At 37.8% G+C, this 27,035-nt stretch overlaps 1 protein-coding gene across 3 annotated transcripts in view; it reads right to left on the bottom strand.

Moving 5' to 3' along the window:
• Positions 1-27,035, bottom strand: part of olfm2a (olfactomedin 2a) — a 46,844-nt gene that overhangs the window by 9,570 nt on the left and 10,239 nt on the right. The window contains exons 1-2 of one of the 3 annotated variants that reach the window (XM_041976746.1): positions 16,964-17,370; positions 3,346-3,495 (exon numbers count right to left, since the gene is read on the bottom strand). In XM_041976746.1, coding sequence (XP_041832680.1) covers positions 3,346-3,495; positions 16,964-17,107 — 294 coding nt within the window. In that variant the 5' untranslated portion in view covers positions 17,108-17,370. Of the gene's footprint in view, positions 1-3,345; positions 3,496-16,963; positions 17,371-27,035 lie in introns of those variants that run through there. The other 2 variants (XM_041976756.1, XM_041976765.1) reach the window with 2 other exon arrangements.

Below are 27,035 nucleotides of genomic sequence, written 5' to 3'. Positions count from 1 at the left end.
ACCCGAATAATAAAATTGTACCTGTACCTGTATTTTCCTACAGAGATGTACACACTGGAAACAACCACAATAATTACAGTTTACCTAACTTCATGTGTTTGGACTGTTGGTGGGAGTCAAATTACAAGGACAAAACGGGAGAAAATGCAAACTCCAGGCAAAAAGACCACAGCTGAGAGAAGCAGGATTTCTTTTTTTCTTGCCGACCGCAGTGCAGCCACACCTTCAGTGACTATTGTGAGTTCAGGCTCATTATTTGCTTCTTTACCAAGTTTATTAAAAGTACAATTACTGTATATAGAATTACTTGTTAGTGATGATGATTCTACTTTTGAAGAAAATGTTTTTTTTTACCTGGATTTTCATAAAATACCATTTCTGTACTTTATAATGTACTTGTCTGGGATGTATATCATTTAAAAATTAAACCCCAGGACATGTAATCTGTCAGTATTTTAAAACAAATTAGTTTGTTTGGACAAAAGTACGAGTGCTTTTAATGCACATGGTATTATTCAAGATTTTACAGTTTACATTAATAACATTCATTGCCATCATTTATTTCCTTTAAGAGATTCTCTGGTAAAATTATTGACATAACTTTAAAAAATATGGAATAAAAGTGAGCAGATTCTGAGGTGGAGGTTAGTGAATGAATAGGTATAGCTGTTAAACTAAAGATAATAGGGACCCAGTTCAATGATGTTCAATAATGAAGCTCACGAAGAGTCGAACATGCTGCTAAGTAGATGTTTATTGAATCTCAATTCTCAGAGGATTTAGTTTTGCACTGTGTTTAATTTTTGCTAAGTACTAAGCTTATTCATACTTTGTCTGCCCACTCTGTTGCTGCATAACCAACCTACTGCTTCACACACCCCCTCAGCTTCTGCACGTTGCACCAAACTGTCCAGAAATCATAGAAACATCAACAATGTTACATGGTAGTCGTGCATATAGGAGGCTCATGTGCATATGTCCAACTACCCACACGAACAGATGGACTATCTATACAAACATGCACCATCAAAACTCCAGGCACAGAAAAGATACGCAGAAAAACCAAACATACCCACCTCTCATAGGTCACAGTTTGACAAAGTCTTTTTTATACCAAATGCTGCACTTGCCTACGCCCTGACAACCCACTCAATTACCTCATGTCCAGCCCACAACTTTCTACACCCAGCTTGTCTCCCACATGTACCATTAACTGCTTGAAGAATGGTTTGGTCACAAAATATTTTCCTCATCTGTTGCAGTACATATATGAAGGGAAAAGAATGTTCAAAGATGAAAAATCTTTGTGGCCTTGAATCTAAAAAAATGCTGTGTCACCATCCTCCAGTGATGTTAGCAGTACTATTTATGTCTTTCCTCACCATTCCAGATTTCCAGGCAGTGTGTATATCTGCTTTATTTCTAATGCAATGACTCGTTTGGCATCAAGTGTGCTTTTGTGGATGTATGACCATCATACACTTTTTCATTTGATCTAATCTCAACTCACTCAGCCAGTCAGAGAGACCAAAAGGTAATATGTTTGGAAGTTAGCTAGAATCCGTCTTTTACAGACATCCTTTAGACTCAGCTTTGCTTAAGATTGCAGTTTTTTTTTTAACTTTACAAAGTGCAAATGAAGGCTTTGCATGAAACTACTTTGCATTCTCTGAGCAGAGGGCAGTTTTGACATTGTTACCCTTGACTTTCTTTGCCAGGGAGAGCTTTTGTGGATCCAGATCACTCAAACAATTCCTCCACATGCTCTGAGTTCAAATGAGGATGTCTTGGTGGGCAGTGATCTATTATGTGCACATACAAAGAAACTCCTGTAGTCTTTTAACTTGTGGCTTTCACTTGTGTGTAGCTCAAATAGCGCTGACCACAGGCGTTCTCATTAAGCTGGGTTGCATTAGATATGAGCAAATATGGAGTGTGTACAGAGAACACACTTTATCACTTTATCATAAGCTTTTTCTCACACACACACACACACACACACACACACACACACACACACACACACACACACACACACACACACACACACACACACACACACACACACACACACACATATATATATATATATATATGATTGACCTGATTCCAAGTCACCATCAAATCAGTAGTTGTATGTCTATCTAACACTACAATTTCTGTACTTTCTATTATTGTACTATTACCCCTCCAAACTCACCATGGATATTTTTACTCTTTAAAACTGGATACACTTTCTTTATCTCTTATTTTTCAAGCACACACAAAAAGAGGAAAAATTTGAACAAACTACTGTGGGATTGTATTGATTTATTAAGTGTGCCTCTTTGTCAAAATCAACTTTTTCTGTTGGAACATAGTTCTTGTAAATTGTGTGTGTAAAGCTTTTGTTCATATAAACATCTACAGCTTGATATATGAGCAAAAATTGTCAGAGGAAAAGATAAACTTCAAAAAGTGTAAATACAGTATGTGCTTATTTTGCATTTATGTTTACCTCCATCTTTCCTCACTGGACTTTCTCTTTCACTAACACTGTGATGTTGATAATCAAACATTATCATCTCTACTTGACTGAGCAGCAGAGATAAAAATGCAGTTAACCATGGCCCGTCAAGTTTCTAAGCTTCTATCTTTTAATGTATAAAGACAGTTTGGAACAAATTAAAAGGTGTATTGGCTCCAGACCTGGAGAGTCAGTGTTGATAGTAGAGATCCACTACAACCTGCTCTCTAACCTTGGATTTATCTGTCTGTGAATGACCAAGACACAAGCAGGATATTGCATTTACATATGCTGCCCTGTAGGTCAATAACATTCTGCTGCATGCAAATAATACACTGATTTTTTGCTGGAAAGAGCAAATCATGTATCACATATATTTCCGTATCTTACATGACACAAGGGGCCACAGAAACAAGAGTTAGATAACATTACACAGACTGAAAGCACAATAAAACTTGATCTGGCTAATTGCCTACTGCCTTCTATAAGTAGGCCCGCAATGGATATTCCATCTATATTTATTTGTCAAAAGCTGTTTCCTTAACATTCATCTAATAAGTTTAATTTTGAAAAGAACACTAAACACTAAGGCTTATTAGATCCAATTCAACGGATAAGTAATAAAGTAATTTCTTTTTCAGAGTCAGTTAATTATTCCAGTTTTAGAAATTCTTAAAAGCTTCAAAAACTTGATGTCATGTTCCTCTTTATGACTGATCAGTTATGTGGTTAAGCAAGATGTATGTGGCAGACGGTGCCAGACAAAGTGTGTGGTAGTTTGTGAGTCTGTGTGGGTAACAGTCAAGTCTCAGAATGAGTGAGTTATTGACAGCTGTCACCTTCTCCATGAGCTGGCGGAGCTGCCTGCTGCGTGGGTCGCGGTTACACATGTTCTGGGCTGGTGCAACCACGGTGCAGATACACTTTCCATCTGCGTCCTGTGCTGAGCTGTAGATCTGCCAGCCTTCTTCTGGACTTGGGTAAAGAGCCTACAGAAAAACAGACAAGTATGATACCAAGTTCAGAAAATGCTTGTTTCTGTCTGCTGTTTTCATTTCTTTTTCTTTTTTTTATCAATACTGCCACCAAGCAGGCTTTTCACAATGTAAAAGGATGAAGAAGACGTTTTAATCTGCTAGCTCACATCAACAGTAATCTGAAAATTTTCCATCATTATAAAACATTTCCATGCCAACAAATTTACCCAATACTTAAAAGTGTTGTAGAAAACGTCTTGAAGAAAAATAGGACTTTATACATTCCATAGTATGATTAGGTGTGTTTATTCTGTCACTAGAAGAAACCTGATGAGCATTTTCCCCTTTAAAAATCAGGCAAAAAATAATCTTCCCCAAAGGAAAAGAAAATAAAAAAGGGCAACTGATACCTCGAACAACTCAACATCCCTTGCAGTATAATTTTAGCATTAGCTGGAGAGCAACAGAGAGAAAGTGAAGTGAGAGTGACAGAGGTGCTGCTCGCTACAGTCAAGACAACTGAGGAAAAAGATGGGGGCTAGAGGAGTTATGCAGAAGATAAAGGATAGGGAGAACACAGAAATGGGTGTAGATTAAGATAAGACAAGCATGTTTGTAGAATCTACACAATGGGATAAAAAATACAATGACAAAACAGAGATAGAGCAAGAGCTTGATGGCAGCTGGTGGAAGACAAGGACCAATGAAAGAAAAATGTATACATATATATATATATATATACATATATAAGACAGATGGTTTAGGCCAGGCAGCATGAAAGCTTAGCATTTAATAAGTTTGGACAGAGAAAGGAAATGGAGCTGTTCAGGATCGATAATACAGCCCCTTACTAGTAGGAGAGGGCTGAGGGTAAAGGGATGGATGTCTCTCTCTGACTAATCCAATCAGATGTAGTGCTGTATGCTTGCAAGCAAAAACACACATGAAGTATGCAGCTTACTTCAAGCTTGGCTGTTCTGATCATTCATTCACACTGAACGTTGCTCCACAGTCACAAATAAAGCAAAATGTTATGAGAGAAGGGACAACCATTTTAGTGATGAAATTAAAGACCCATTTAAAGAAGTGGAAGAAAAGAAAACTGCCAGTAAAATCCTGCAGCTGCTCTGTGCCTCACCCCTGTTTTCCTTTGAGGAGTGTTGAGCTGTGTTCTCGTCTCATCGGGTTTGGGGATCAGATTAAAATATCTTGGGGGACAGGGGGGCTGTGTGATTGGAGTGTAAAGTAGCAACCACCCTGCAAGCCAGTGTGCTCACTGTCACATCTTGTCACTCCTGCCAATCCCCTGGCACTCCACCCACTCTTTCCCTTTCCACTCATGCCCCTACCACATGTCCTTTGTATTCCCTCTCATCCTCTCAGTAGTGAACCTTAAATCTGACATACATACTCCAAATTGAACTCAAATACACTGCAGAAAAAAGTAACTTATATGTACCCTTTTATTTTTGCCTTCCAGAACAATAGCATTACAAGATATTTTCACACTTTATCACTTTAATTATATGTAATGCATATTAAGTAGACTCATGGCATTTTGAAATGAATGCTTTAAAATGTAATTAAACTAAGTAAGGAGTAATATTCTAATCATACAGTGTTACACGCATTAGTGATATGTCAGAGGGACTGTCTATTTCCATGTAAATGATTCATTTTGGCACAATGGCTAAATGCTCATTCCAGTATTTTTATTATAAATGCATATTTGTGACTCATTGTGAAGTTTTGCAGAGACTTGCACAGCTTTTGTTTTTGTCAGTCAGAACCCTTCTTGTCATTATTCTCCCTCCTTAGAGACAATCAAGCAACAGAAAAATGTTAGGTGAAGGAACAACAGGGGTCTGTAGCAGTGAGAGCTGAAGTTAAGACAAGACATGAGAGGCAGTCTCCCAATGCAGAATCTCCTCCAGTTTCTTCCAGCTGTTACTAACACTTTGTTTCACTGCTGTTGTCTGGGGAATAGAAGGGGCACTTGTTTTCTTGTGCTTGATTCTCTGCATGCATCTTACTCTCTGTCCAGATTTCTGATCTTCAGTAGCATATGAGAATGCTGTAGTATATTTGTTGAATTCAAAAACTGGAAAACTGTGGAATCCATCACCTATCTTGGTCAAATCTAAAACATGTTGCAATTAAATTATCCTAAATGCTAAATCCTAAATTGCTATTATGAAATCTTATTTAATTTTATGTTACGAATAAAAAGGCATTTGGTTATGAACACAGAGAAATAATTTCTTTAAATGTGCTACAAAATTGTGGTATTCCAGGCGGTTCATATTTGAGACTTCTGTGTATAGAGTTTAGGTCCATCTTTAACGTCATATCAAAGAAAGTAGTGGGATCAGATAATCGTAAAACTAAAGAACAGCACATGTTATGTCATGTTGCTTTTGTTAAGACAATACTGTAATACCCAGATTTGTAAGGTGAAGTGGATTCCTAAGCCACTCCTCCAGGTTCCAACCTAGACAGGCAACAGTAAAAACATAAGGGGTCTCTAATCTTAATTTATATGATGCCCATCTGGAATTAAGTTAATTTATATGCCCTTACCAAAATGTACCAGGGAAAATATCTGAACCACAAGTTGTTCTTGATGACTAGACAGTACAGCACAACAGCCCTGTTTCCTCATGTCTTTGGATCTATGCAGCCCATTCTTACCAGAAAACACGCAAAAGGTAAATTTGTCCACTTGTCAAACATGTAGTAGTGTCACAACAATACACAGTAATAAATTGTGGAATGGTTATGCATCTCTAGGCTGCAGTTTGTGTCATTCATGTGATGTAACGAGGACTGAAATCCATGAATATAGAAATGTGCAAGCTGTGCCTATACAGATCTTTGTAACTGTTTAAGCTTCTGTTTTGCATGTAGACTTAACTGTGTACATAGATCACCTGTGTTAAAACATCTATATAAAGTCATTCCATCTAACATTTATAAAGCAGATGAATGTTCAGTGTTACCAGATATTTCCCTCCTTCCACTGCCTTGTTAAATAACCAGAGGCAGTTTGACTTGTTTGTCTTGAAAACAGCTGACATTTGAAATGTGTGTTATGAATAGTGCAATCTGTATATAGTTGTTTATCCATTAACCACTGGCTGCATAATAAATTAAATGCATAATTTGATTCCAAACAATTTATGAAAACCTGAGAACTACAACAAAACTACCACTACTACTACTATACTTATTACATCTTTAATTATTAATTGTCAAATACATCATTTATATACCTAAAAAAAAAATATATATATATATATTTTTTATATGTTTTAGTCTAAATGAATGTGGACCAACCTATGTTAGGACAAGGTATGAAGATTTTCATTGGGGAGTGGAGTTAAAATTTGTTTAAGGAGTAAGAGCTGTAGTCACTCAAATGACAATTGTGATGATGGTGATTAGAATGAGTGACACAAATATGTACATGTTTCTTCATTAAAGGCAGAGCCCCCAGAAATATATTGAAATAAGGTTATGTGTGTTCACATCTGTGTTAGTCTTTCTGTCAGCATGCTCGTTATATAGATCTTAGATGTATACATGCACGCATAGCAAACATACTGTGTGTAATAGTTCCATGTATTAATGTGGTTTTGTGTATGCATTTTGACATGTATTGAAAATGCAGCAACAATTTTGATCAATAACCAGAAGAGTTTCTTTGGAAATTCCAGCAGTGTATATTCAGTGCACAACTGCAGGACATGTTAAATGGATTCTTTAATACGACTGATGTTTATAAGTCAACGGATTGGAAGGCACAGCAGGCACAATGGATCCTCATTACAGATGGCAGCCTGCTGTGTTAACAGGTTGAGGTTAGTCAGACTCAAACCATGAAAAGCATTGAAGTTACTCATGCATGCATCCTTCAGTAAACTCATATCATATCCATACATGTGGGGGTTGTCTGCTTACACACCAAATATTCATTTTGGGTTTAAAAAAGAACCTTGTGAATGGATACAGAAGTGTGCATCAATTTTTTAAACTGCTATCAGCTTCAAAGAAAGCCACAGTTTGTGTCACACTGGCTTTTCTTTTGAGAGCTATGTTACATTTACATCTTTTTTAAAAAAAATAGAAAACATCAACATAGTAATAACGGGAAGCATGCCAGTTCCATTATTATGCTTTTGTTGCTTGCCAGTTCACTTAAAGTCATGCTGTGCTCTTCCTGCTTCTCCCTGGCTATCTTCACAGCAACACATCTTATCCACTCTTCATTAATGTTTCATAAATGCTGGGCTGAAATTAAGAGCTTATTTGAATCAGTTCCAATTTCATTACCACCCACCTATCCATTCTGCTCTAACTTTCCCATTCTCATCATGGCAGTTAGAAAGCAGGGGGGAGGGTGGAAGTAGTTTTTAAATGCAAATGTACTTTTTCCTTTTATGCTTTGTGGCTGATTGCAAGCAGATCTCTATATCAAATTTCCTAAGTAAGTGATCGCTCAGTGTACAAATACACTTGATTTATTTTATTTTTACTTGCTTATTTATGTGAATCTGATTTAGTTTTCATCTGTAGTGGTGAACGGGTCATTGGCACTGTTTATTTGAAGAGATTTAAATTATTTGCAGCCTATCTGATACCTCATCAGTGATGCAAAAATAAAATCTTCAATACTTAATGTTGGTCAGAATTATGTTCATTATATGTAGATTGAACACAGACATGAATAATGTTTAGATAACTGATCCCAAACTGTGTGTTAAGTGGTAACAATAAAAACATAGCATAACATAACTTGTAGTGTCATCATCACTTATGTATGATGGCTATGACACCTTCAGGTTTGGGGTCTAATCTTCTCATCCAAGACATAGACAACAATTTTAGCAGAGAGGAGGCGTTTAGTTCACTGTCCCAGAAATTAGATGTGAGGGATGACATAGAATATCTGGGTGCCAGATTTGAAGCTGTCTTACAGCTGTTGTGCAAAAGCCCATTAAAGAAAATAGGAGCAGTGATAACAACAGAAAACTGCAGAGAGATAAAAAAAATCAATTTGACTTGCAAGTTGAAATTAAAATTTCTCTTAAAGACTTCTGGTTTGTCCCTTTAGGGGTTCCCTTTAAGCTTTCACATTTGACAGCCTGTATGTATGAAAATATCAGCAGTTGGTATCCTCCAACCACTGGGTCCCACCTTCCCCAGAAAAAAATGAAAAACAGTAGAAGTTACTGATATACTCAAAGGCAAAACAGGATAAGCTGTGGTTTTTAAAAAGGCTGAGGGAGACTAGAGATAGAATGACTAGTGGCTCTAATTTCATTTAGCTAAATTTAAATGTTGCCCAGCTCCAGTGCTGAATGACCATCTTGGGTGAATTTTAGCTGAGTGAGATTAAGAAGAGATGCAATCAGTTTTTCTTCTGTTTCCTGTATGCTGCAGAAAACATTTTATCCAATTACACATAGTCAATAACTTACAGTACGTAATAAAACCAATGTGTATATATTCAAGGATTTCCATTATAAAAACTGATTCACCACCATGTGCCATCACCTGAGAAAGATTTTCAGAAAGAAAGCCAGAATCCTTGTTTTGTCAGTGATTAGCAAAGGTTAGATGTATTATCCAATTAGACATGTGCGCCAAAGTTATCACTGTCGACTTGCAATATGAACTTCCTCTGACGTTTCATTAGATTGACCCTGGAGCTGACTGCTGCAAAGCTAGAGTAAAATTAGATAATAAATCTGCAGCTTCTTACTTTATGAGCATGACGGTAAATCTATTATAACTTTCATAAGCAGCAGGCAGAAGGTGCAAATGGCATAAGCAGGAACAAGTTCTGAGATATGAAGAAGAGCTGACTATAACAGCACTAAGAATGCATCATATCTGAGAGACTGCAGAGCAGGGACAGTGTAAGAACAAGAGGAGTGAGATGAAGTTTAATTTAAAGAAAGTTGCCCCATGATTGCTCAGGATGGAGGATTGAATCAAAGTTTAGTTTCACTGCAGTCTGTTGGTTTCCTTAACTTAACCAGGCTATTATTTATTATTGGCTTGTACGAATACTGACTGAATGACAACGGACTGGATCGAATTGATTTTACGTGACATGCCCAGAGATGATGTTGTGAATTGGTGCTGTACAAATAAAGTTCAATTGAATTGAATTGAATTGAATTGAATTGAATTGAATTGAATTGAATTGAATTGAACTGAACTGAATTGAACTGAATTGGGTGATTGTGCAGGAGGATAAGTGAGAGTCAGGATAACACTATAGAAGTACTGAAGTATGTAAACTTTCTCTTTCTTGTATTTTCTTCAGTGCCAGCTTTCTTTATCTAATTTCTGCAGCTTCTATGTATTTTCCTCTCAGAAAAATTGAGAAGCATTAACTTCTATCAATACTTGCTGCCAGCCAGGCAGATTCATCCCTTTTTGCTGCACAGAACTCCGTTCCGTTTATATTATGGTAGAACAATCAGATCTCATTTATCAAATTTGCTGGCCATTGCTGTAATGACTACATATAAATAAACATGCAAATACACACCCACACTCTTTGAATTAACATCAGTCAATCCCCAATGCACAAGCCAGTTGTTGGCCTCTGAAATAAACTCAATGAAGAGTTCCAGTGAGACCCTAGTCTCCTCTGCTTCCAAGGAAAACCGATTACCACAATCAGCACAGCATGGTTGCCAGTTAATAACCCCCCCCACCCCCCCCCCCCCCCCCCCCACACACACACACACACTGCCTCCCTTTTCCTCCCCGCTGTCTTCATACTCTCTCACTCCATCTTTGCTATGTCTCTCACCCCTCTTAATAGCTTCCTTGTCTCTTCCAAGCCAGATCACACCTGAATGACTGGAGAGATGTATCAAGGATGATTAATTAATTGATTCATTTTCGAAGCTGGAAGCACAATTGAAAAATAAATAAATAAATAAATTTAAATCAAATGCTTAGCAATTACAAATGAGCAGTTATATCTTCATACTTGTTGAAGCAGGCTGCAAGCACCATGCCAGGTGCCCTGGTGAAAAGCATTTGGCATCCACTCTGCTGTTACATGTGAACAAGATATCCTCATCATGTCTGCTGCTGAGCAGAACAGGGAGGGGACAGAGTGTTGGGGCTTGTGTGAGAAAACACTGCATAAACTGTTAAAAAAACACAGTTCATCAGTGATGCAAATATGGACTGCAGAATTGTGTGAACTGATCATTAAAAAGTTTTTAAATGGTTTATGGCCAAGTTAAGCAGATTGGGATTGTGTTGTCATAATGACAAGTGACTATATCAAAAGGCTAATACCTGAGTTTGCTTTGGTCAAGCTATCAGATAATCACTTACTATATCAAAACAATTTCAAATTGTTATACAGATTGGCTTTCACTGAGATTCTGACTTTGCACATTGCTTCTCATCAATCTGGCATTAGAGCATACCTGTCAGAGTCTGAACCTAAATAAAATGTGGTTGAAAGCATTCCAGTAAACATAAAAGCAAAGTGCACAAATAAAAATCTGCAGCGGTGTTCAATCTTTAATCCTTGGCTGAGGTTAAATCTTAACAATCTGTTTTATGGTACTGCATGGGTTGGTGTTACAAAGTTCACAGTTTCACAGTCAGAGTCATTGCTTTTTGTAACATCCCATTTTTTTATTCTATGCCCCCTTTTCGTAAGGAGAACATTTAAGTCACCCTCTTACCTCGTAGCTTTTTTTCTTTTGTTTTTTTCACTATCAAAAGAAGTATTAGCACACATACAGCATAGATGTCATGTTGTTTATCAGTATTATGGGAATACAATCACGGAATTGCAAAGAAAACATTAAAAAGTAGTAAAGGGCAGCAGCAAATAGGAAAAAAATCACAATAAAATCATAAATTAAATTGTTAATTTTCTATTCATTTCATGTATTTTCTATACCGCTAAGGGTTGGGGGGAAGCTGGAACCTAACCCAACAATTAGCAGGCAAGAGGCAGGTTAACCCTGGACAGGTTGTCAGACCATTGCAGGGCTAACACAGAAAGACAGACAACCACTCATGCTTACAATTACTCCTAGGGAGAATGAAAACATGCATGTCTTTAGATGGTGGGAGGAAGCCAGAGATCCTGAAAAGAACCCATGCATATACAGGGAGAATGCATGCAAACTCCAGAAATTAAATAATAAATAATATCAATTAAATTTAAATAACTAGAAGCAAGATAAGTTAAAAGTCACCATACAGATTTCATGCATAGGTGCATGGGAATAGAAATATTTTTAACCTGGATTTGAAAATCTCTGTATTTGGTGAAAGTTAATCGCCACTGGCAGTTTGTTCCAATTGTTTGAGCATAACAGCTAAATACTGCTTCTCCATGTTTGGTCTGGACGCTGGTCTGGACTAGTTGACTTGAGTCTTTGGATCTAAGAGCTCTGCTAGTTTATATTCTCTGAACATATCACAGATGTATTCTGGTCTTAAACCATTCTGGGATTTGTAAACAATCAGAAGGGTTTTAAAATCTATTCTGTGACTGACTGGAATCCAGTGTAAAGATTTTAAAACTGGTGTGATGTGTTCAGATCTCTTAATCCTGTATAAAACTCTAGCAGCAGTGTTTTGGATGAGCTGCAGATGTTTCATGTCTGCAGGATGTTTACTAATGCTGACCTTCTTCTCTTTGCTACCAAACAGAATAATCTCAGTTTTGTCTTCATTTAATTGTAGAAAATTCTCTCTCATCCAGGTGTTTATTTGCTCCAGACACTGACAAAGTGAGTCTGATGGGCTGCAGTCGTCTGGTGACAGAGACACAAAGTTGTGTATAGTCTTCATAACTGTGATAATTAATGTTAAAGTTCTTTGATATTTGACCCAAAGGGAGCATATACAAGTTGAACAGAAGAGGGCCAAGGACTGACCCCTGGGAGACTCCACAAGTCATGGCCACTCGCTCGACTTCATAGCTGCCGATCGTAAAAAAAAAAAAAAAATCCCGCCTTTTAAATAGGACCAGAACCAGTTAAGGACTGCTCTAGAAAGTCCAACCCAGGATTAAACGCAGTACTGAGATCCAGCAGAACCTGATCATTGACCAGAATCAGTATTCAACCTAATGTCATTTAACACTTTGACCAGAGCTGTTTCAGTGCTGTGATGAGGTTGGAAGCCGGACTGAAATTGATCAAGATTTCCACTTTCATTTAAAAAGTCATTATGCTGGTGAAATACAACTTTCTCAATAATCTTGGAAATAAAAGAGAGGTTAGAGACAGGTCTATAGTTGTTCATTATAGAGGTATCTAGAGTCCTTTTCTTTAGGAGTGGCTTAATGGCAGCTATCTTTAGTGACTTGGGAAAAGATGCCTGATGCCAGTGAGCTGTTCATTTTCTGCTGAGTTAAAAACAGTTTTTAAAAAGTCAGATGGTAAAAAAAAGAATAATAAAACAATAAAGTCAGATGGTATAATGTCCAGAGTGCATGCTGCCAAACTACTTCTTGTAGGATTTTTAAATCGACCATATTATTGGGACATAACATCAGAGTTACTTCTAGGTTTTTGAACAGACTAGTTTCTTGTTTGACTGTATAGCATTTATATTTTTTCTAATTGTTTTCATTTTTTTGGTAAAAAAAAAAGTTGGCAAATTCATTGCATTTCTCAGTGGAAAGGAGTTCTGGGCTGAACTCTTTATGAGGATTTGTACGGTTTTCACTCATAGCAAAGATTGTGTGAGAATTGTTAACATTCTTGTCAATCATTTCAGATAAATGCAGCTGTCTAGCCTTGCACATCACATTGTCATATTTACGCAGGCTTTGTTTATACAGCTCATAGTAACTTTGAAGCATTGTTTTCTTCCAATTGCGTTCAGCTTTCCTGGATTCTCTTTAGGATTGTGATATTGGTGTTTTATAGACTTCTGAAAGCCTTGTATGTTGGGTTTTTCTGCCTTTCAAGCTTCTTCGGGATCTTTTTTGCAATGACAAGTTTTAGCTTTCCCAAATTTTTAAATTTAGGTCAGGAATCATTGGTAGTTTGTTCAAAAGATTTACATTTCTACCCTTCTTTTGTGCTTATTTATGCTTTGCTTTATTGTCTTTCTGAAAAAAAAATGAAGACCTTGTTATTCTCTAATTTTATAAATAAAATATCTCCATTGACAAACACACTGAGACAAGCCCACAGCATGATAAACCTAGATTTACTGCAAGTAGGGTCTTCTTTCGCTTAAATGAGCTCAAACAAACTATAAGCAATAAATTTCCAGAGAGCTTTCCTTTCCTAAATTTGTAGAATGTTACCATAGACATACTATAGCTTTTTTTAAACAGTTTTGCCTTTTTGTACCTGGCTTTTAGTATTGGTAAGTCTTTAGATTACTGCTGGGTCTTTTTTTGAATGAGCAACCAACTTTCATGACCAACAGCATAATGTCCTCTTTCAACATAAGAGGGTATGGCAAAGAAAAGACATTTCAGGCAACTGTAATTATTGGTAGATAACTTTACTGCTCGTGTCAAAGAAATTAACTCTAACTTTTTAAACTGCACCAGGATATCACAGTAACATTTGTATGATAAACACTACCAAGTTTATTTATTTATTTTGTCACTGTAGTGGCAGTCAGAAAAATAGGAATTTAGGAAAAATAGGTATTTCAGATGTGTTATATTTAGTCAGCTGTTTATTTTCTGATCATTGATTTAGAACCTTTTTTTGTTGTGAAAAAGATGTCCTCAGCTTTCACATTTAAGCCGACTGCATAGCGGTTAGCACATCTCATAGTTAGAGAGTTGCTGGTTTGAACCTTGGCTAAATTGTGTGTATCCATGTTTTTTTTTTTAAATAAAGTGTGGTTTCTATGGGTCATTTGGGAAATGTGAAGTTCCTTTATCTCTCCCAGATGGAATGGTGACTCCTGTTTTTTGCATTTTATGAATGCAAGTAACTGTTTCTGATGTTCTGCTGTTTGGACAACGTCAAAAGTTACCAGACACTTTCCTCCAAAGCAACTTACATCTTATTGTGGTCATGCAGTAGCATTAAGGGTCTTGCCTAAGGACCCAACTGGAAGGTGTTAATATTTGTCCCCTGTGGGATTCAAACTTGGGTCTCTCACATGGGCGGCAGATGCCCTGCGAACTGAACTATCCTGCTGATCCTACGATTAAGGTCTGTCTATACTTTCAAGCAACACTTTTTTGTGTATGAAAACAGTTTGAGTACATGATCTATCTTTTGCAGAAGTCACAGCTTAGTTTCTCAGCCTCAGTTTTTATAGACTAATCATACCTCACTGTATATTGTACATTACAGACATCAGGCAACTGATGGCATTGAATCAAGCTTATTCATTTGGTAACCATTTCTTGCATTTATTATTAATTTATTATGCATTTATTATTATATGATCTCAAATAAGAATTCTTTTTTTGTGCTGCCTGGCATGTTAACAAAGCTTATATTTACATGAAAATACTTTATAGTAACACAAGTTCCATCTAAAGTGTTCCTTCTGCTCATTAAGAAACATGGTTTTCCACTGTGTACAAGCATCCAGGCAGTGTTATGCTCAGTGCCATTGTAGAGAGGCACATATAAACTCACTCAGCTGTGTTCTTGGATCAGCTGGTTAGAAGATAGGCACAGTGAGCAAGTGAAGCAGACTTTGAAAATAGCTCTGAGCTGGGAGAGGATGGAAGGCAGCATGCATGGGTGCCAGGATGGGGAGCAGCCATGCAACAGCCACTGGCGCGCTAGCACAAGAGTGTCACAAGACCATAGCTAGATTGTCTTTGATTTGAGCTCTAAACAGTTTGTGAGTCATGACTGCTTCTTAGATCATCATGGGCAAATGTCTCATTATTAGTGATGGGACTTTGAGGCGAGGTTACATTAAAGTTTTATTCGCTGTCATTGTTTATGAGGAGGGATTATTCTTATCTCTAATCGCAAACATTTTCCATCACAACGGCCTGATATAATGCAATAATTCCCAGCAACATCAAACTGGCTCATCAGTTTTAATGAAACTTTGATAAAAGGAACTTCAGTAGGAGCATTTTTCCCACCACTGGATGTGCATGAGAATGTCTTCAAAGAAAATTATGCAGTAATAGCAATGTGCGATAATTTATTGTGTTGTCTTTTGAAATGCAAATCATAAAGATACCAGTTATGAATCTTGCTTTTAATGAGTATAAAGACATGAAACATAACAATGTTTTAGTCGCCTTGGAAATCCAAGCATAAGGAAAAAAGGATCATTATTTTGGCCAGAACACATAATATGTTCATAAAGTTTAGTGTTAAGATAATATTGTTGATTATTTCACTTTAATGTTGCACCCACAAAATAAACTGTTGGGACAGCTTGACAAGGTAGGACAAAATATGTCAGTGCTTGACATTTTCACAAATATAACAGCAGGATGTCTTAATCATTGAATAAAACATTTCAAGCTGATAGTTTATAGCAATGTTAAAGAGACAAAAAAACAGCAGAATGCTGTTATAAATTACAAGAAGTCCTCATCAAACTAACGGACCGTTGCCCTTGGGACAAGAGCGCCTCGACAGCATGGGAGTTCTTTTCTGAACACACACAAATGCTTGCATACACGTATACAAATTCCTGCCTGCACACTCATCCAGATGGTCGCACACCTCTTGGGATATTCAATTTCTGTCATTTCAACAGACTGGGGAATTTGCTTAAGGTTCAAGATACCTTGAAAAATTCAGGAGAAAGTACTAAACAACTGCAGATTAGGTCATAAATATCTTACTGATTCCTCTGTGATATATATAATCTGGCTTACTTTTGTTTTTAAAAATCTCTCATTGTCAGTGTGACCAGCCAGTATAAGGCCACTGCTTAAGACTTTAGGACAAACAAAGTAGGGAAGGGATAGAGCGCAGTCAAAACTGTAAAACTGCCTTAAGCATTCTCCGTCACCCCTGAATATGAGCACCAGCCTACCCACCCTGGAGGTGACTGACAGATAGGATCAGCCTGAACATCATTCAGGATTGTTATCTACTTCCCATCGCCATCACTCTGGCAAAAAATAAATGATGATTTACCACAGATGTCCAAGCTCAATCACTCATAACTACATGACCACAATTCAGCATCATAATGCTTGTGCATCATTCATGCCTGGTTGAAACATTGCTCTCGCATGCATATCTAGCTCCATCATGTCTCTTTTTTGATACAGTGTAGCCTTTGAGACAGACTCTCAGAGTCCCACCCCATATGCACAATCCCCTCTCTGCTGTCTCTCTAGTTAAACATACAAGCATACTACACCTCATTCGTCCCATTTCTTCACTTTCTTTGTTGTGTCTTCTGCTGTGTCGCTCCCTTTCATTCTTTCATTTACCCAAACATAGTTGAATAAAAACAATCCACATGCACTTGCAGAAAAAAGCAAATTCCAGTTAGTCATACTTACACTTACAATCCTCTCTGATGTCCCTCCTCTTGAGATAGTTGTCCCATTGAGCCCCACCAGAGAGGGCAGAGTCTGAGACATCCAGTTGGTCACCATGGCCATAGTGCTGAGCACTGCCCCAATCTTAAGCATAGGAACACTCATGTTTTCTTCCTGTGGGGCCAAACAGCCAGCCTTGCCCTGCCCTAGCCTAGACCTCGGCTCCAGTTGCCCCCCCCCTCCACCTCTGTTCCAGACAGCCTGGGCAGGGAAACAAGCCACTCAGCTTCTGCTTCAGCCTGTGCAGCAGCAGATGGTCTAGTACGGGTAAAGAACAGCTACCAGACTTGCAAACCCTTGGCTCAGTCAAAAGGATGAGTAGAGATCGGTTAAAGAAGAGGAGCTCACATCCAGAAGCATCACACTGAGTGCCTTCCCTCTCAGAATGACTGTCTCAGCGTCACCCCCTCCCTCCCATTTCCTCTCTCTCCCGCCTCTCTTCTTCAAGATGCGGAGCTGCGCATTGGCTACCTCTCTGTCTCATCCCCTCCCTATCAGCCTCTGCTCAGTTTTTGCCAGCCTGGTTTTGCATGCATGTATCCAGTCTTTTCCTTCCCTTTTATTTCTCTGACATTTGGTTGTTTTTTTATGACTCATATCTTGATGTCTCTCTTCGTGTGTGTTTGTGTGTGTGTGTGTGTGTGCGTCTGCAAGAGACTGATTCCAGAGTGCTGATATGTTCTCTATGTTATGTGACATGTGAGTGCCGGGGGCACCTGAGTGCCATCCTTTGCACAGTCTGTTCAGCAGTCTCATCACACTGTCAGCATAGAGTACAGGACTGATGATATGGTGGGATAGATGTGGAGGATGGTCAGGGGCTCATCAATGGACATGGGCAGCTGGTTTGGCAAGGTATGATCATGGGGGAGATCCAGGTTCTCCTACCCACTGCGACTTCTGATAGCTCATCGATCATTCTTCACAACATAGCTTCATTTGACCTGTATCTTGCACTATAACTCCCTGAGCTATAAGGGTATCTCCGTCCATTCATTTTTAATATTGTCTTTATTATAAGTGTATTATATTGTCAGTTACAGTTAAAAAGTATTGCAGGTACTCACTGTACTGTGTGTTGAAAAAAGATTACATTGACATAAATGAAAGATGATGGTTTGAAGTATAATTGCTTTTATACAACCCACAAATCAGGCTTTGGATTACTTCTTGAGTCTATAGCATATTGCCTTTGAAAAAGAGGGATATGTGCTATTTTTCAAGCCCTATAGTTTAACTGTTGTTCTTCTGCTGTAAAACAGCTTGCTTGCTTTAACTGTCAGCTCAGTCACAGCAGGTAAGGCAGCATCCAGTATCACACAAACTGCTTCTCTGCCTATTCTGAAGTAGTTTCACCTCAGGGATTGGGAACTCAGAACTGATTTCAGCTCATTTCAGGGCAGACATCTGACGTGTTCAGAAGTCTAGATCAATTCTGTGGCTGTCGGAAAATGTCTCCAAATCATAGCTGCCTGAATTTTCCCCTCACCTCTGCAGCAATAGGCCAGATGAAGGGGTATGGAAATTGCAGGATGTCTCAAATTTCTCCTTGAAGCTTGAGGCCTCCCCTTGCAACAATTTCTGGCAAGATATTTGGCCAGTGGCAGTGTCATTTTACGCTCTAAACAGCCATGCATAATGATGATAGAAGGGCTTGCTCACACAAAACAGCCAGGTCATCTTCCTTTCTAGCTTTCTTCCAGGTCTGCTGACTTATTCATTTTGTCAGCCATGGGTGGGCTCCTCTCCCCAGCCAGTCACACTGGGTGAGTGATATAGGCTCCTCTGTGTGGGGTATACTGTGAAGTGATATGAGAAGGGACAGCTTTCTGTACTACATCCAAAAGGTGTCAGCACACTTCAGCTCACCTGCTGGCTCCCACGTTGGTGTTGAATTCTATTTTTGCAGCAAGACTGCTTCCATGTGGTGACCAGTGGAATTGCAAAGCTGTCTTTATGCAACGGTTTTACAGCTGACAGTCGGTGTTATTGAGCGAGACTGAATCTGGTGACAGCAGGTAGCTGTCACCTCATGGCAGTGCTTTTAGATGAGGTAAGTGGGTGACTGTTGCAGGACTGTTTAGAATTTAGAGTCAATATTTAACAGATGTTTTAGTGTGTAGGGAATAAATTGTTCACAGGGCAGCACAGAAACACACTTCAACTTGGTGCTCACAATGGCTTTGTCAATAAGTAAATTCATATGAAAAATACATAAATGCCAAAGGAATATATATCGTCATGTTGTAAGGATAATTACATTTTAACTGCAGTATCTTCTCTGATATTTCCCATTTAGACCAACAGCCTAGATATTTATCAGTGTTAATGTGCACCCAGTTTTACAGTGAGATTATATTCAGATATTTTGATGGAGTGTTTATAGTAATGTGTTTCACTAACAGGCTTGTGGGTGAGAAAATCTATATTTTACAACCTACTATATCAATTTCCTTTAATGTGTGATTCAGAGATGCAATTTTTGCCATATTCACTGGGTGGCAGCAAAGATTTAAACATTGCTGTAACTGTCCTTAAATCTGCATTTAAGAAAGCTTCTTTTTACAGGTTTATTTAAAAAAAAAGACTGGTCACAAGGTAGGAGGCTTGTGAAGAAAGCGGTAAAGAAACACATCATGCAGGTTGTTTCTTAATAACGCACCTCTGTGTATAATTAAATAGACTTTCAATCTAATATACAAATGCAAAAAGAGATAATTCAGTACTACTTAAACAACAAGTCTAAGATTAAAACATGGTTATATTAGAATATTCTCCCAGTGGCTGCAATTTAAACAGTTTCACCGCTGAATGTGCCCACAGTAATTCATTATGCAAAAACAGGATTACTCAGAGAATGCTGAGACAGTAAACACATGCACTTGCAGTCATGTAAAATATACACCACCCTTTAATATAATCTTAAAACCAAATTGTACACTTTGGAAGAAAACAAGCCAAGATATTCTTACTTTTTTTTTAAGAATGCCACATTCAAACCTAAAACAAGTTCTTATGAAACAGAGCTAGAACAGATTTAGAAACAGTTACAGGAAAGGTTAGAGGCCATTATGGTAGTTCTTTTGTTTTTTTTTAATGTTCTGAAAATGGTTTTCATCTGAACTTCCAGCCTTCAAGCTCACAAAACAAAAAAAAGATCACAAAATAATCCAGTTTGTCTCATCAAAACTATTGAATAAGCACATGCAGGATTCTGAAAGAATAATCATCATAAGTCAACAGACACAAAGCAGGCTCTGCTTGTTGGACATGAGCTGATAACAAGTTTGAGAATTCATCAGTAAATGAACAGCGTCCCTGTTATTTTCATACCATACATTTACTATGCTTTTTTGTAGTTATAATCAATATAAATCAAATCAGGGATACTCAGCTATTCTTTTTACGCATTGTATGGAGTATATGTACCAAAATGGTTTTAGCTTTCAAATCGTACATAAAGAAAAATTTAGATGAGAATTTTTAACCCCTTGAATTATGGATTATAACGACACTGAGAGTTAACTTAACTGGAATGTGCTAAGACATAAAGGTCACACTTTCCCTTTTATTGTTCAATTCTAAAGCATCTTTTTTTTTTATCTTGGTCCACAGTTGCTTTTGTAGAGCAGCCATAAACATTCCTGAAGTCTTTAAAATTCTATTCACAGAGTTCAGGTCAGATGTCATCTTTTGTAAAGTGACAAACTAAATAAAGGATTGGAATAATGAAAGCAATGAGGACAATCTGTCATACCTCAAAGAATTTGAGGCTCTGCCAATCAACAGTCTAATCATAGAGCCTGTTGGCAGAACAAGCTTTCATTAAATATTAAATGTTAGCCAGAGAGGGAGCTAGCTATTTAACCTGTATAATTACAGGATTCAATTATATATATATATATATATATATATATATATATATATATATATATATATATATATATATATATATATATATATATATATATATATATATATATATATATATATAATTGAATCCTTTTTGATTAATTTTCACAGCCATTCCATTCTTCATAATTTCTACACTAATATTTGGCCAGCTTAATTTTCTTGGCAGCTATGTAGCATCATTACTTGCAATTCTTTATCGCTCCCTTTTGTTCTTATTTTCCATGAATTTTACTTAGCCCTTACACCCCCCTCTCGTCCCCACTTACTGTTGTTTCTATGGCCCCTTTGGCAATGAAAAAAGGGCAGCATACCACTTTGCCTCATCTATTTATGTCCTGTACATATTTTCAATGGGAATCGTATATATTGCTGCATGTATGTACCTCAATCTGTAACAGATGTAACACTCTGGAACATGTACAATGCATTCTTATTGTGCATCTTTTGGGTAGTATAATGTAACTATACCGTCACTGCCTGAAGGTTTATCAGAAACATTCAATACATAAATAAATAAAACTCTCCTCCTTGCCTGGGGCATGCTCTATAAAGGGCATTTTTAATCAGTTCAAATGGTGAAAATGCCCACCAACCACAGAAATGGCAGCATTTGTGCACACCCATGGATGGCAGTAGAGCACTACAAAGCCCTGAGGCTACAGGGACAAGCTCTAGGTGAGATAACAGTACTTGGGAGCAGAACACACCTTCCATAGCCATCATTGTTTCTGAGCACAAATACACAACCAGCAACGGATTCAAAGCTAAAATGCAGGAAATACAATGATAAACAAAACTGAATTATATCTCAGTTAATCACACTTCATTATGATAAAAATCTGTAAATTATGGATGCAGATGCAAGGGAACTGATCCCCATTCCTTGATCTTTCGAAAGATGGCAGAGTCATCTGGCTCTAGGAACACTGCCTTTTTTTCTGAGTCATAATTAATAAATTAGCTGATGGACAAGGAGGCCCACAGCCTTCTAAGTGCATTAAGATCAAATCAGCTTAAACAAAGTGTGACCTAACTACCATGGCAACTATTCAAATGATATAAATAGGCTGTGCCCCAAGGTTCAGGTCAGAAGACACTGGTGTGTTTTCAACAAGGAGTGTTTAATCTATTAATGGTTCCTGTGGGCTTTTCATTGCGGAAACTCATCTGGGGTTCATAGTGACCACAGGAGGGCTATAGAGTACAGGAGAACGCGTCCTATCCAGATAAATATGTTCAGTAATCAGATGGAAATAACTACAAATAAAGCAGGACGTCTGCTGCATCTAACTGCGGAGGTAAATGACGAAAAACACTAAAAACTTTACATGTGATTCTGTAATATTGCATGCTCAGCTTGCATCAGTACATATTTATGAGACTAGAATTTACAAATGATGATGGAATAACTTTAAAACTTTAGTATGATAAATAAAGCCTTGTGTATTAAAATTTCAACATTTCTGTGTGTTTATTTGCAGTGCAGGTTATTCTTATTCTTTCTTCATATTTGTGCCCTCTTGCAAGGCTTTCTCTCCACTGAGCTGTGAAATGTCTACAGTAGCCTTGTATGGTGGTTACCATAATGTGTTGTGGAGACCTAGTTGAGGTGTATCATGCATGTCATGGCACTTTTATCAAAATGTATGAAATAAAGGCTCAAAATAGGACCAATGCCAATATTAAATTAGCAATGCTTAACTATGATAATGTTATTACAGGTGAGAATGTGTCCTTGCAGTAACAATGTGCAGTAAATAAGTGTCTATTGATGGTAACACATATGCTATGTGTTACCTGTATCCTCACGGTGTAGCCTTTAGAGCTCACAAGTAGGACAAGAAGACACATTCATAATATATAACAAGACAAGACTGAATTTAAGCCCTTTAAACTTCAATATTTTCTCTTAGTATGGCAGAATGGTTAAATACAGAATTTCTTTATCTACTTGTACAAAGAATTTATCCTCCTAAATGAATTTAATATCAAAATTTAGGCTAGTTTTACTTAATGACTGTACCATTGCACAAAATGTATATCATGAATATCTTCACTAAAGTTAAAATATAAAGATTAAATAAGAGAAACAGATGTGATTTAGGACGTTAAATTACAAAATATACACATTGCAGTAGTTCTCTTGCACAAGTAAGCATGGGACTGAAAGCAAATCTTTGTCAGATTCTGAACAATGTACATTGTATTGCTGGATTATAGATTCAAATTTATTCATACTTCTTCATACTTCATACTTTTGATTGCTCCCTTGATTACAGTCCCAATAGTCTATGGGGGATAGACAGTATTTTCTGGGGTATTTGCTAAGGTAAACTGTATATGTTCAAATTTCAGATAGCTCAATCAGACACAAGCAAGGCACCACATTTTGCCTCGGGCATGCTAAGAAAAGCCATGATCAAAGCAATACAAAAGAATTACATGTGGCAATCAGCTTCCATGCATTCTGCAACACAGCATGGCTCTATTCTCTGCCCTTTTTCATGCCTACAGCACCAACTGAATACAACTCATCGCAGCCCTTCCTGAGGCAAATATGCAATGCTAAATTGCCCCAACACAAAGAGGAAACTGCAGGCAGAGACACATTCACATACGTAATTACCATGATCACTTTCTGCTTCCATGATAACTTGATAATGTCCACAAACCTGTCCATTTCTGTATCCAGCAGCAGCTGGGCAGTTCCACCTTCTGACCTTTTGGCCCCACCCAAGTAATCAAACATGCTCTCTAATACATAAGGAAAGTTATTCATGTAAATGAAGTAATTACTGCCAGTAAATGTAAACTTCTCTCCCCAGTAGTAGCCAAGGCTCAGAGAAAGCCCTTTAATTGAAACTGCACCCTATGGTTACTTGCTTCTTTAAAATGCCCTTCACTGAACTTAGGGCATCGGTCTTGTTACTATTATCCTGCATATTTTTTTCCTTTGTCTTCCACTGAGTTCTAGTAACATTTTCCTTAGCACAAGTGATAAAACGCCTCTGACATGCCACAACTTCTAAATCTGAGGCAGGCTAAGAGCATTTTTAAATGTAGCTCTAAATATGATTCTTTCAAAGTGCTTTGCTTCATTAACAATATATTAATCTCTATTTGTAGACAAGTTGAGAGCTGCTCTTAGATGCTGTGTGCTTAGTGCCTTGCTTAGATGACTAAAGACACAGCAGGTTGACGGAGTGTCCACATGTTTTCTTTTGGTCTCTGTCTGAGTCAGTGTTTACAAATGTCATCCAGTCAAAGAGTGTAGGTATCACTGAGGGAGGTTACACATAAGGAAAACAAGGCAAAGAATAGCAGACTGTGATGTTTATGAGGCAGAGAGACGGTGAGAAAATCTAAAAAAAAAGCATTGATGGTGTATTTAAAAACTCCCAGAGGTGATGAATTTACATCTTGTCTGTTTTCTGCCACGTTTGCAACAGCAAAACTAACAAGAATAGAGAAGAATGGTGAGATTCAGCCAATTACATTCTGGTTTGCAGGGTTTGCAGCAGCCAAACTGTTATGCTCTCTGCTAGAGATGGTCAAGGGAAAACAATGATCAGAACCCATCGGCTATATACTGTATATCATTAATGAGGGGACAGAGCCAGCCTGCAGTGCCCAGCCTCTTTGTCAAAGCTCACACTGAAGCCTCCATTTGTATCTTCTGTCTTCAGGTCATTAATGCTCACAGAAGCTGTAACATTTAATTAGGGAGACATTATTAGCACAACACAGGCACATTGTGAAGCGGAGAGAAATCCCAAAACAGCCCCTAACTGAATATTACATTTACAGCCAAATGGAGTTATGGGCAAAATTGTTCACAGAAACTTTTGGATAAACAAACGAGCTTGTCACTGTTTGCTTTTATATAATTGTGCCATGTTGGTAGAAAAAGGACGATTATTACTATAAATAAACATTCTTGTATTTTTTTGTGTTCTCCCACCTTCCGCAGAGCATCCTGCTGAGTCCAGCCATATAATCTACAAAGTCTCTGCTGGATTGTCAAAATGAGGAGCCACTGATCCATTCAGTGATTACACAAACACAGACAAGAAAATATCAACAAAGGGGAGAAAATGAGTATACATAGAAGAAACAAGAGGTTTATAGGAATGTTATAATGTGGAGTTAGCCAAGTGTGAGATGAGGAATGCTGGGATTGGGGAGGTGTAGGTGGAATAGTAAAGAGTGGCCTAAGATTCGTATTTTAACTGCAGGGGGCTGTGCTGCGTCAAGTAAGTGAGCCTCAATGAACAATAATATTTAGCAGGTACAAGACATTCAGCTGTATAATGATTTTATTTTACTGAATTATTTTCTCAGTTCAGCTGTCATTTCAAAATATGAATTAAATGGCAGCACTAATGTGCTTTTAAAAATGTGAATTTAAAACAAACAATAGATTTGTAGATTTCCAGATGATGCAGGATGTGCAGCATGTTCTGCTCTGTCAACACTATGCAGATGTGCCGTGCCTAATGATAATATTTGGAGCCTGAATCTGACGGTAGACACTATCAGAAAGGCCATACCTTTCATTATTATTCCATGTTGCAAAATTCCATGCTCCCCCACTTTCCTTTCTAATCATTAATATTAAGTCTTCCATTTGCTGTCCAGAAGCCATGTCAATCTGAATCTCCGCTGCTTATTCCTTCTGGGACATGCAGTATCATTGCTGTTATTGTTGTCATCGCCTGATTGCCATGGGATAAAATTAACAAGAATGCATACGGCATAAGACTCCACCTCTAAGCATTGGTTTTTATGATGACAGATATAGCCTATAATAATGAGCTTGAGAGGAGAACAAGAATCCTGGGGACGTTTATGCCAACCACAAATTAAAACATTCTTTTTATTGCTAATCACACACATGCATGGGCACATGCCCCTCCATGCAATAACTATGTTTGTTGATTTGACAATGTAACACTAAAGATGACACAAAATAATCTAATTGTCCTATTCCTCCTTTATATCTTTTGTTTAAATTCTGAAAAGAAAACAGCTTTCCCCATATACTTGCTGTGCAAAGCTATGTACAGGCACAAATAAGTTGGCTTGGTTTTGAAATGAAAACTGCAATTCAAATTTAATGGTCTTGGTCAGGACTGTTTGAAAAAGATAAACACGTATTTATGCATGGCAGCTGCAGATATCGATCCAGAACATACCAAGAAGAAAAATGTGCCTGACAAGTAAGAAGTGCACTTCTATGAAGATCCTCACAGCAGCTCATTTCAAGCTGCAACTCTTACTGAGAGGAGTAAGAATTGAGAGCTGGGCCGGAGAGGGCTAGTAGCCTGAGGCAATAAGGCGTAAAGAGGGAGACCTCTCCTGAATACCTATTCATCACATCACCATTAGCATGGCTGAAGCACTCAGCTCTGCAGCTCAAATATATAACAGGTATTAGTGGATTAGATGCCACAGAAGCATCTGACATGATACAACCATCACCTGATACCTAGCCAAGACTGTGCAGCAAGAAGTAAACATAAACTGTATCTCAATATTCATTCACAAGCTTTTGTTTTTTTTCATTTCACAAGGTTTTTATCAGAGCATGATAAATTATCCCCTGTCCCAAAAGATCATTTTCTTCTCACATGTTCTCTGTCAAAGCTTGTCCTTTCTTCTTGTTGCTTCCTTTGTCTCTGTTGCCTTAGCGTCAGGATGCACATGCCATTGTTTTGTCATGTCGTGGCCGTATTGATTAAGTGATGTAGAGCTAATTAAAGACAATCTGTAAGGAGTGTCATTGCCAGAGAGCGGAACAAAATCACAGTGACAGAGTGATAGGCCTCTAATTATTATTCCCCTTTTGGTTCAGATTGGAGAGATAATAACCCTGCAGGCACAGTCAGGAGGCTCTTCCTGACTCCTTCTCTTTCTATCCCTGCCTGTAATATCCAGTTTTCATTTTCAGCAACTCTACTCCATGTCTTCCTTCCTCTGTCTCTTTCATACACAGTCCCAGCCGCGCTGCCCTGATCAGCTACTCCACTGGGCTCTAATTCAAACCCATTTCACATCCTTTCACTTCATACTGACACTACCCACCAACCCTGAAAACCATAGCAGCTTCAGTTTATAG

Source organism: Melanotaenia boesemani, chromosome 2 (assembly GCF_017639745.1).
Source record: "Melanotaenia boesemani isolate fMelBoe1 chromosome 2, fMelBoe1.pri, whole genome shotgun sequence".
In the NCBI taxonomy this organism is placed as follows: domain Eukaryota; kingdom Metazoa; phylum Chordata; class Actinopteri; order Atheriniformes; family Melanotaeniidae; genus Melanotaenia; species Melanotaenia boesemani.
The sequence above is the reverse complement of the archived record's forward strand: the minus strand, read 5'-3'. Positions and strand labels throughout refer to the sequence as shown.